Consider the following 12,372-nt stretch of genomic DNA (forward strand, 5'->3'; position numbering starts at 1 on the left):
ATTAAACTTTGGATCAAACGTGTTAAGTTCCGCAGGCGATCCAAGTTTAATTTAAAAGAACACATGGTAGCTAGGAAAAGGTTCAGACCTTTGTACAAAATTTTTGTACAGTGGAACCATTAGGTTTTCCCAGTAGCAACCAACAACCCATCATTCATGTTTGTGGACAAACCCGTTTCTCAGATAGGGAGTAATGTCATAGATCAAGCCCATGCAGCAAAAGAGAATATGGAGCCCATCAAATACAAGAGATACACATATGGCAGATTTAGAAAAAAGGATGCATATCAAGAGAATTGAGTCAAGTATCTTTATTTTCAATAGTAAAATTGAGTCTAGTATCTTTTTATTTTTGGTAAGAATAAACATTTCTTATTCGGTGGTTGTTTTCTTCCTTCGTCGGGAAGGAACGTCAAGAGTTGTATTGAAATGGCTGGAATAATGCAATAAATATTATGATTGAGTTTACAAAAATGAAATCAAATTCATAGATCAAGAGGTTCTCTAATCCCCCGCGAGCTTCAAACTCTCTATACCACCATAGACCATCAAGGTCGTAAAACCAAGAAGACGAAGTTTGATCCTGCCGATTAGCTGGTAAACCGCCCCATTACGTGATTCATATCTAAGGGGCATAATAGTATCTCACAAGGTATTTTGCGCAAATACATATGATCCAGATAGTTGCAGAAACTACCAAAATAAAACAGTCAACAATCGTAAAAATCATAGGTATACAAGGGGAAAAAAAGGCACCTTTCTTTTCTAGTCCATGGGCTATGATGCACTTAGAGCTTCTAACAGAAACAATAATATAGATGATCTTGTATGAACGTGTTACTTTCTCCATTGAATTCCCGTCTATATTTGCTATGAAATTTTGATGTAACTAACATTAGATTTGTAGGCATAACCTAATAGTAGCCACTAAGTGAAGCTCTAATAAATTATAAAAGAAATAAAAATATGATGAGATGACATGAACATGCATAAAGATGTGTAGAGTTTAGTGCAAAATTAAGATTCATATAGTTAACTAGACACTTTGTACAGACACCGGTTGAGATGATGTTGGATTTAATAATAAGAAGTAAAATAAAAGATATATGTAGTATATACATTTTAGTCATTCTTCTTATATCTCGTTTTACAATTATATAGAATCATAGAAGCCATACAATGATCTTTAAAGGAACCTTGGCTGGGATAACTCCTCCATCTTCATCATATCCACTTGAGTGATCTTAGCAAGAAGGGCAGAGAGGCATAATAGGTGAGCTAGGTGCTATCATGAGAGCCAACCTAGATGAGGCCTTTGTATTTCAGACTTAGCCAGACTAATGCTAGAGGTAGATAGTTTTCTCTCCTAGTTTGCCTACTGGGTAAATCTGAAACACGACTTATACACACTCAGAAGTCGACCTCCAAGATATTTGTTTCATTTGGAATTCGAACTCTGTCCTCTTATTGTTCCATTGAGTACTTTACCACTGCACCATACTCATAGGGATAGAATCTAATTGAGGATGTGGTTTTCAAGTGAGAGGCCAAAATCTAATTGAGGGACAAGATGAGAATAAAAGGTAATTTTAGTTTTTTTTCAAATTCTTTCCCTTCTTTTTATCTGGTAAATAAATCTTTATTCCTATCATCGTTTCCTACTCATTTTCTTTTCCTCATTCCCTTTCTTTCCCTTCTATTTCAGTTCTCCGGGTACTCAGGCCTAAATTTGAAGGAAGGATTTTCAAATCATCTACTTTTGGTCATATTCTTCCAGGGCTACACCTGATCATTTACAACTTCCCCCGCCAACCCAGTACCTAAAGCTCACCTACACCACTAACCTCGTCGAATAGCTCACTCTAGCCGAGCACAAAGATTCGGAATGGATTAAACTCTACCATATCACTCTCATCACCCTACCGAAATCCACTCGCTATCAAATCGTCCAGCCGACCGGGCCGGCAATCACTCATCTAACCCGTACACCAAAAGTCGTTACGGTTCCGTTTTCACCATCTCTTGGCTAACTGCCGTCTGGCGTCAAATCCATCATCGACGTACGAAATGATTCAAAAGAAGAGTTCAGAACCTACCTCAAACGCAATCGATCTCCAATCGACATCCGCGCCTTTCGATCGCTACTGACGACGTGCGATTTCGAACTTTGTCCACCATTCTCCCTCAAAAATGCAGGCCCTCGGAGAAAACCTGAAGCAGAAACATCAATGGAGTCGCAAACTTGCCGAGCCACATCCATTTGCAGCCGCGGAAGATGACGAACGTCGATCATCGTCAATACCTGCTCCTTCCGCGCATCTCAGATCCAAACCTGCGAAACCGCCACATTCGATTTGCTGCCCTCGGCCATTCTTGATCTTCCCGTTAGCCCTGGCCCCGCTCTCTATAGGCTTCCGACCGACACTGCTTGCCTTTTTCCGGCTTATATCTTGACACCCGACCAACTAAAATAGCAGCCCAGTAACCATCAACCCAGCCCACTAAGCCCAATTTTAACAATAGACAATTGGTGATCCAAAATAATGGATAAATAATTTCAAAATATCTTCGACATATCGAACTGCAATTTGGTGAATATTCTTTCCTCCTAACAAGTTGCAAACTTTGAAATCATAAAATTTCAAATATGCTTCGTTTCTATATTTTTTTTTTACATCTATCATCATCCCGATCGAATTCAAAATTCCAATTATCCACCAATAATATTCTTTAATTCTCTCCTATCTCTCAATCATTTTAATACCTCTAGGGGGGCGTAATTGAAGAACCGAGCCGAATATTTGAATATTGAGTTGGGCTCAATTATAATTGAATCGAGCTCAAGTTTTATTTAACGAATATATTCATGGCTCACGAGCTTATTCGAGGTTTTATCGAGTCTAAACAAATTTAATAAATATAAATTATAAATTTAAATATTCATTAAAAATTAAATTATATATTTTAAAAAATATAATATTTTTAATAAAACGAGCCGAATATTATGAAGCTTGAACTTGATTTGTTTATCTTAACAAGTCTCATTAAAAGAATTCAAATGAGCTTTTATCTAATCAAGATTCAAATAACTCATGAACAACTTGATTCATTTATATCCTTAAAAACCTCCTCATCAAATCTAAATTAACCATTTAGTATCTAAATGTACCCAACCAATGATGATACATAGTATCAAAGATCATACATAATTGATGTTCCAATCATTATTTATATCCAATAATGATACATTTCAATATATCATCCATGGAGTCCTTCTCCTACTTCCTACCAAATGGCCTTAATCAAAGATTAATCATTCACTAACTGTACCATCTCTTAGAAAAGTCGTATTTATGAATCACCGTTCGCTATTTTTCACTGACATAGAACACAATGACGGACGACAAACTTACGACACGGCCGTTTTCGCTCGTTCCCCGAAACACGGTGAATAACGCAACCAAAGCGGTGGGAGTTAGTGATTATCTCGGGACTACTGCAGCGTCGGGCGACGCCAACAACCCGAATGAGGTCCACGGTGACGGGACCGCGATCTGTTTAATTGAGAGGGGGCAGTTTGGTAATCTCGTACGCAAAGAGTCTGTAATTCGCTGGGTTTAATTCGTCCTTCGGATTCCTCGTCAGTTCGACGAGTCCATTGGATCATTCACAGGGTGGCGTTCGGAATCATCGAAGAAATAGAAGGGTAATTTCGTCATTCCAAGTGTCGAGAATGGTCTCTATGCTCTCTCTCTCCTCCAAATCGAAGCCAGAGTAGAGGAAAGCAAAAGCTAAAGAACAAAACAACACAGCGAGGACAGCCTCCGCTGGCCTTCCCTTCCTTCTCCTCTTTGATCTCTTCTGTTCTCCACTCCTCCGTCTTCTTTGCTTTATCTGCTTTGTTGGAGTTCCTGTTTAGGGATTTCTCCTTGGGTTTCTTAATTGTGGCGGATTTGATTTCTCTAGTAGTCGCCGTCGGTCGGAGGAGGGAAAAGGGGAGTAGAGGAATGCCGGGGTTGGCTGTGGGAGGTTAGGCCTTTCCGTCGGAGAATGAGGAGGCATGGGCGTGGCGGAGACGCCAATGGAGCGGCGGACGCGACGGTTGCGGAGGGAGATAGGCCAGTGGTGGTAGCTGTCCCTTCTGTGGTCGCGGCTGAAGCGTTCCACTACTCGAGGAGTAGATCTCAGAGCGGTGGGGGCAGGAGAGTTGCTCCTGCCTTCGGTCCGCCCGACGAGGAGGCGGCACTGGTGGTGGTGGAGAAGGTTCTGGAGAATGGGGACATGTACACTGGGTCTTTCGTCGGGAACGACCCCCACGGACGGGGGAAGTATTTATGGGCGGACGGTTGTATGTATGATGGTGAATGGCGGCGAGGGAAGGCCGCTGGGAAGGGCAAGTTCTCGTGGCACTCCGGCGCGACGTTTGAGGGTGACTTCCGCTTCGGTCGTATGGAGGGGTTTGGGACGTTCACAGGATCAGAGGGCGACACTTACCGCGGTCTCTGGGTCTCCGACCGAAAACACGGGTACGGATGTAAATGGTACGCTAATGGCGACTACTATGAGGGTGGATGGCGTCGCAACCTCCAGGAGGGCCGAGGCAGGTACGTGTGGCGAACTGGGAACGAGTACGCCGGGGAATGGCGGAACGGCGTCATCTCCGGCCGTGGGGTGTTTATCTGGGCGAATGGCAACCGCTATGATGGTCTTTGGGAAAACGGCGTGCCTAAAGGAAGCGGTGTTTTCACGTGGCCTGACGGGAGCTGCTATGTCGGTAACTGGAGCAAAGACGATCTCAAGAGCATCAATGGTACCTTTTACCCTGCTCTCTCCGGTGGCAAAAAGATCAACGGAAAAAGGAGCCCGTTCTCCCCCTTGGAGGAAACCTTCGTGCTGCCGTCACTGGTACCCGGTTCAAGGAAGAGGCCATCGGTGGATGAAGCTCTGCTAGGACGGAGGAGCTCCACCACGGAGAAAAACTTCCCAAGGATATGTATCTGGGAATCTGATGGTGAAGCAGGAGATATTACATGTGACATTGTTGACACAATCGAGGCGGTCATGCTCTACAAGGATGGGCTTCCCTTCGTTCAGGGCACACTAGTTGGTTCCATGCCGCAGCGGCGCAGCTCATGTTTCTCGTCAACGAGAGAACCAAAGAAGCCCGGGCTGACTATATCTAAAGGCCATAAGAATTACAATTTGATGTTGAACCTTCAATTGGGCATCAGGTAGATGGTTTGATATCTTGCTAGTTGGTCTCTATTTTCTGGCCTTAAGAATGACATCAACTTTTGTTGGTTCAATTTTCTTTTCTTTCAGTTATTCTGTTGGGAAGCCTGGTTCAGTGAGAGAGCTCAAAACAGGGGATTTTGACCCCAGGGAGAAGTTTTGGACAAGGTTTCCGCCTGAAGGATCAAAGACAACTCCACCCCATCAGTCGGTTGAGTTCCGTTGGAAGGACTATTGTCCCATGGTTTTCAGGTAATATTCATTCTAAGCAATTGTAGAGTGCATCTGTTGGATTTTTTTCCCCTGCTAATTTGATTGACTTTTGTCCTTTTGTTTTGTCTGAGTAATTTTTATTGGTTCTGTTTGCAGACACTTGAGGAAGTTGTTTAATGTAGATCCAGCAGATTATATGCTAGGTATATGTGGAAATGATGCATTGAGGGAATTGTCCTCACCAGGAAAGAGTGGGAGTGTCTTTTACCTTACCCAAGATGATCGCTTCATGATTAAGACGGTGAAAAAATCTGAAGTGAAGGTTAGATAAAAGATTTCCTTTTGGGTATTTCATTTTGTGTTTCCAAGTATTTCTTATCTTCTATCTATATGAATTCATCACGGGAAAGGAATGCAACTTAAGTAAGAATGGTATGGAAGGACTCAATCTAATAGTTGCCTATTGAAATAGGAAAATTGTGTTCTATTGCTATACTTATTATTCTCGTTTGAAATTAATGAATGGGCACAATATACTCATTAGATTGACCTGTGAGTTTTGGTTATATTTATGAGTAATGCATATTTATATATGGTAATTTTAGTTTGTTAAGCTCTGGATTCTTGCTTTCAGTCAACATGAGTGATAAATTGTAAAGTAATTAGTGGTGGATATGCAAGGAAAATCCAGTTGATAGGCAAGGTGTCATCATATGTTTGTTAATGATTGGGAAATTATTAGATTTTTTTGTTAATACCCACCCCGTTTACAGTCACTTCTGTGGGAAATATTATATTCTTATCCTGATGTTGGCGTAATCTTCTCTAACACTTTTTATTCAGGTACTTCTTAGGATGCTACCAAGTTACTACAAACAAGTTTCTATGTACAAAAACTCATTGATCACAAAGTTCTGTGGTGTGCATTGTGTGAAGCCAATTGGTGCACCAAAGGCAAGTGATTTGGCTTAAGTTTCTGCACTATAACTTAATCTTTCTGCCTTCTTTTCTTGTTTAATTGTTACCGAAGGATAATATCAGCTTACCAATTTGGTTACCCCTGCCTGGATAATAGACACGATTTGTGGTAATGAGCAATTTGTTCTGCTCAGAATACCACATTCATAGAAGATTTGACCTGAAAGGTTCATCCTATGGTCGAACAACTTGTAAGGCTGAGGAAGAGATTGATGAGGTGATGACTCTGAAGGATCTTGACCTTAATTATGCATTTCGACTGCATAGGTCATGGTACCTAAAGCTTCTAGAGTAAGTAAACTTTCTAACTCTAGCAAGTTTACATATGCTTTTTGACCTATTCCCACCTTCTATCATTTAATGAGGTCTGCTTATCTTTCAGACAAATCAAGTGGGATTGTGAATTCTTGGAAGCAGAGGGTATTATGGATTATAGTCTTCTATTAGGAATTCACTTCTGTGATGACATTTCACCATCCTGGACTGCCCTATCACCATGCTCTCCTCCTCCAAGTAAGTGATTTCTCTCAAAATTTGATATATCTATCAAGCAGTTTATAGAGCATTCAGCTCAGTCTAAAATAATATTCCTTTCTCAGAGGCTTATCGCAAGAGTGACTCTTTTCAAGATCTAGTGGCTTGGTCGGACTTGCAATTCCCAAAGTCTAGCCATCAGAATATGGATACGACAAGGGATGACTGGTATGTCTTATCAATCAACATAAGATCAATTAAAATATATTCTGTACTAATTGAATTGTTATTATGTGTTTACTATCAAGCACAAGCAGTTATCCTTGCCTAAGATATTGATTCCTTATATTGAAATTATGTAGAAAATAGGTTTCATATACCTTCTCTCAAAGTATGTGTTTGAGAGGTTTGGCCTTGAGGAATATGTTTGAAATAACTTATAGAAATCATTATTTGTCTAGGTTTGCTAATGATAAGTTTCAACTAGGTGCTTTGCCTTGAAGAAGCTGGTCATGTCTATTCTTTTCTATGATTATTCTTGTTGAGCCAACTTTATCATTCTGGGTGTAAAAAAAAAGTTCCCAACGTACTGCAATTTCCATGAAAAGAATATTTGTTTAGAATTAGCTATTCTTTGATCTTCTTCACAAAGCAATACCACACGGCAATTTTCGTTGCATTACATTTAATTATCGTGTTGATCCGCTGCTTCCCATTGTGCTAATAGAGGATGAGCATTGCATTGCTCGGGCCCCTGGCTGTTTGTTTCTAGTGTCAAGATAGTTCATGATGTTTAGGTATGTTTCAGTTCAATGATGTTTGCAATCTTTTTCTCTGTTTCTGGAATCATGGAGGGTAGATCTTGCCCTCAAAACTATGTATTAAATGACAAAGCGTGCAGATGTAAGTCTAGATCTTATGCATGCATTCTAATTCTTATGACGTCTTAGTCTAAATTTCAACATCTGAAATTTTGTGTTAACAGCTGACGTGTCTATATTTATTTTCTTCACATAGGAAATCTTTACTTCAGCTGGGCATTAACATGCCCGCAAGAGCAGAGCGCACGACTAAAAGTGGATCCATGTCGATCCACAATGACTATATCCATAATGTAATTCTCTACTTTGGCATCATAGATATCCTCCAAGACTATGATATCTCTAAGAAGTTGGAGCATGCATACAAATCCTTGCAAGTAGATCCCAATTCCATCTCAGCAGTGGATCCTAAGCTCTACTCTAGGAGATTCCAAGATTTCATCAGGAGAATTTTCATAGAAGATGATTGATTTGAAAATAACACGATCATATGAGGAAAAAAATCTGTGGAAGCTGAACATCTCTGCAGTTTTCTCAAAAGTTAACACAAGTCAAGTATGACACCTGAATTTGAAGAAATGCTATCAGCTGACTTGTGAGAGGTAAAAAATCTCCTTGCAACATAGAAGACTGATGATGAATAAAATTTAGAGCTTCTTATTTTCCATGATGGTGGATTGGTGTCTAAGTGGGCATTTGAAGCTTAATTTTACACACAGCCACTACAAATCAAAATACAGCTTTGGCTGCCTATCAGATACATTGCTTTGAAGAAGGTTGGCTTACCTATGACTCAAACATGACATCTATGCAGATCTGAGTACGTAGCTTGAATTTGAGTGATTTGTTTTAAGATGGAAGTCAGTCGGTCATATCTGTTTGAGGCTGAATTTTGAAAGGCCACAATTTTTGCTTACTGAAAAAAAAAGGGAAATATATCATGCTCTTGAGAGTTGTGAAATGCATCCAATAAGGCATGTACAGGATGATCATGAACATATTTATAGATTAAATTTATTCCGACTTTTATATAATCATTTTACTGGTTTCCTGTTATCGTTTGCTGTTTGTTTCATATGTATTCCTACAAGCTTTTCCAGGCAAAGCAGAGAAGCTGGCAGAGACTCTCACCCTCTACCCTATCCTCTTCTGAGAAGAGAAAACTAGAAGTGTAAGAGGCTATGAGCATTGGAGCCAAAGACAGTGGAGTGGAACGGCATCAAAAGCAGAGAAAAGTGCAACAGCAAAGATGCGTGAGTTGATGAGATCTCTCTTTCTTGTTACCATCTCTCTCTCCATGTGCCATTCTTGCGTACCTTTGCACATCTCAATCTCTCTCTCTCTCTCTCTTTTTTTTTTTAATTCGATATATTTTTTTGACTGGTCTTATCTAACGCTGCAGCTTCCACGTTGCTTGCAGAGGTGAAGGATGCATACTACAACCTACTGGCGATTCCATAGAGGTAAAACCTTGTCTACGGCTGCTAATTATTTGGTGTATCAAAATAAACTACTTCTTGTTGCATGAAGTGGGCAGCACGTCGGACTCTGCCGTGCTTGCCTCGTCCCAGTTTCTCTTTACAATATTACTTAATAATATCACTGAAGTCAAAGATTGTGTCAGCGTTTATGGATTCTATCGTGCTATTTTTCATTAAATAAAAGAGTGATCTTTCCTACCATTTTTTTTATAATTATTAATAAAATGAACGTAAATAACACCCAACAGGAATGAAACTTGTTTTGGGTGACCTTGACATTATATCATGTATGAACAAATATTTGGATCTTTGTTTTTCCACAACAATTTATTAATCCTTAGTTGTTTTTTTTTTGTTTTTTTTAATATAATTTAGATGTTCGAAGTGGCCATCCACTATGAGAAAAACATATGCATATTGCAGGTAACAGAATTCATTCTCTTATTGATTCAAATATCCCTTATTTGTTTATAAACCATTGAGGAATTTGGATCTGGTCTGATAATAAAAACCTAAGCTACATTGACTTGAAGGAAAATAAAAGTGAGGACCACTAGAAACAACGCACCATGAAATGAGGAACATGTTTAAGCACCATAAGTGTTGTCATTGCCCACTTTATTGTAATTATTAACTTATGAACTTATCAATCTGTTCAACTTTGCCATGGGGCACGGTGCGATAGTAAAAGATAGAATAGATTTTGATACAACGAGAGTTCAAATGTCTCATAAAGTATATAATATGCTCGCGGTATTCGAACCATTTGTGATTTTGGACCGTCTATTAGGACCCATCTGGATTTTTTAGATTTATTCTGATGATCGATGGTCAATGAAAAACTTTCATAAGGTTGAATTGATTATCAAACGGATTACTTAGTAATTAAATATTTAAATTAACAAAATAATAATAATAATGATAGAGGCTCATATGTAATTTTTATCAATTTTCTCATTAATAAAATAAATACAAGAGAAATGAATCAATTCATCTAATTCAATTGCATTTCTTTTACCATTTTAAGTTCGATGATGCAAGCAATTTCTCAACTTTTAGCACTAAGTTATAGCTAATTAGACCTTTAACAAATATATCATTTCTCAGTGTTTTTAGAAGAAATTTATGATGAAAACTCTTGTGAATTTATTTTTATCCAGCTACATAAGATCCAAACAACAAAACAATATGCAACGGTAAAATACCCAGATGAGTAATAAGATGATCATAATTTATATTTTAAATGAGATTAATATTTTATAGGCTAGTTTTAAAATATGCATAAATTATGTTTTGAATTTATTCTACCAACAAAACAATATAAAATTAACGCAAAATACAAGGAAGGAGTTTCTTCTTGAGAAATTACAGCCCATAAAATTAATTATTAAGGAAGACAGGAAGAGACAGAAATGAGAGGAGCCAGGCAGGCCAGCCATGGTTCTTTTATCTTGCGAATGCCTTTGTCACTGTCACTGACGTATACATCTACCAACAATCTGTGACATGGAGATGGTTCTATGGGGAACGGTCCTGTATGAGGTACTATATCTCGGATTTGAATTTTAACAAAGTTGAGATAAATATTTTCTTCATATATCAATCATTATTCTATGTTAATATTAGAATAAATTGGTGCGGCACTAGGTGATCAGTCTCCTTTGCCAACATGAAGGACATGTAAATGGTTGCACTTTGTTTTTAATATTAAGGTCTGAATTTGACGCGAAATTTTGGACAAAGTCAGGTCAAATCGGATTGAAATGAAATGATTTTGGTAGTTTTTCGAAATGATGCATGACGTCGCCGCCGTGTTACTACACCAAGTAACAAAGGTGTGGATGGGACATGAAAAAGGGTGTTTTGGAGATTGACACCTAATTAATTGAATTTAGCAGAATATTAAAAATAAATAAATAAAGTACTTGTGGGTTTCATTAATTTTTATAAGGCGAATCCTGTTTTTTTTTTTTTTTTGGAATAAGATATATAAGAAAATGGCTCTAACAAATACAACAAAGAGAATTCATTTTAAAAATTTTGTTCACTTTTAAAATCCAAAATAATTAATTGAGAAGCTTTGGCAGTTAACTACTTAACTTCCTGCTTTATTCTTGTCTCTCGAGTCACATCACGATACATATGCGTTGATTGTCTGCATCTCCCAATCTTATTTGTCGTTAAGATTTGATTTCTGATCATCTTCTAAAGAAATTTTTAACTCTTCAGAAAGGGCCGGGGCTCAAACAAACTGTACCATTTATATTCTTAACATGGAATCTTATTGAATGCCCTTTTCAATTAACTACGCAGTTCAAACATTTATTTCTAAAATTGCAGGTGATCGATAGACATGCAACTGCATGGTCAAAAAGAGGCAAGGAAATGCACGAGAAAGGGATTGCATTGTGTTGTTGGTACAACCAGTAGCTGTCCCTGGATTGGATTGTGGGTACATCAGTAGCTCCCTCTAATGTAGGCAGGCTTCGAGTCACAGTGCTTTACATGGAAGGCAAAGGCAGCGATAGAGAAAGAAACAGTAGATTGATGCTTATGAGAGAGACGAGGAGTTTGTCTGCAAGTACAATTGGAAACTTGATTGATACAATTGTACTAAAAGAAGATTATGTTCAAACGCTCCTTACAATTTTACGGGGCATCTTATAGATCGTGAGAGGATTTTTTTTCTTCTTCTGAGGATATAACTGGATTGATATAAGAATCAATGAGGATCTTTAGGTGCTAGAATGAGAAGGGTGAAAATAAATGAAGCATTTTCTTTTTTGACAAAAAAAAAACCCTGTCAAATTGGTGTTTTTCTTTCAAAACAATAAAAAGACACTTTTATCACAGTTCAATTTATCATCCGCTAGGATAAAACAAATGAGAGTGACCATTATTTGTGTTCCTGTCCGAACGCTGAATCAACGAACGTTGGGCACGTGGCGCTCTCCGCGTTTCTGAGGTAGATCCCTGGCCGATCGTATGGTCCTCCGGTGAAGCTGCAGGGAAGTCGGGCCGGGAAGGAGTTCCCGGCGACGACCCTCCGACGGTCAAGTCAGGCAAGCAAACAACAAAGAAGTGGCTCCAAATATCATAGAATGTGTACCTCCGGTGAAGGGTGAGGCCCTTTATATAGGGCTGGAAAGGGGCTCACGCACACATATCGAGGC

The 12,372-nt window shown here is 38.8% G+C and overlaps 1 protein-coding gene across 2 annotated transcripts; it reads left to right on the top strand.

Annotated features, from left to right (window-relative positions):
• The first annotated feature begins 3,749 nt into the window (after positions 1-3,749).
• LOC121996976 (phosphatidylinositol 4-phosphate 5-kinase 1-like) lies at positions 3,750-9,348 on the top strand. 2 transcript variants are annotated; one of them, XM_042551165.1, is made up of 9 exons: positions 3,750-5,231; positions 5,323-5,484; positions 5,602-5,767; positions 6,289-6,399; positions 6,521-6,714; positions 6,806-6,936; positions 7,023-7,125; positions 7,915-8,971; positions 9,121-9,348. In XM_042551165.1, the coding sequence occupies exons 1-8, from the start codon at positions 4,051-4,053 to the stop codon at positions 8,186-8,188; spliced, it is 2,322 nt and encodes a 773-aa protein (XP_042407099.1). In that variant the 5' UTR covers positions 3,750-4,050; the 3' UTR covers positions 8,189-8,971; positions 9,121-9,348. The 2 variants fall into 2 exon arrangements, with proteins under 2 accessions (XP_042407099.1, XP_042407098.1); XM_042551164.1 differs by having other exon boundaries at positions 3,771-5,231; positions 9,139-9,348.
• The last annotated feature ends 3,024 nt before the right edge of the window (positions 9,349-12,372 follow it).

Source organism: Zingiber officinale, chromosome 6A (assembly GCF_018446385.1).
Source record: "Zingiber officinale cultivar Zhangliang chromosome 6A, Zo_v1.1, whole genome shotgun sequence".
Taxonomy (NCBI): Eukaryota; Viridiplantae; Streptophyta; class Magnoliopsida; order Zingiberales; family Zingiberaceae; genus Zingiber; species Zingiber officinale.

Excerpts from the sequence above, each read along its gene's own strand:
- LOC121996976 (XM_042551165.1), top strand. The coding sequence starts at position 4,051 with ATGAGGAGGCATGGGCGTGGCGGAGACGCCAATGGAGCGGCGGACGCG. Across the intron at positions 6,400-6,520 it reads AGCCAATTGGTGCACCAAAG|ACACGATTTGTGGTAATGAG; the intron begins GCAAGTGATTTG and ends CCTGGATAATAG. Across the intron at positions 6,937-7,022 it reads ACCATGCTCTCCTCCTCCAA|AGGCTTATCGCAAGAGTGAC; the intron begins GTAAGTGATTTC and ends TTCCTTTCTCAG.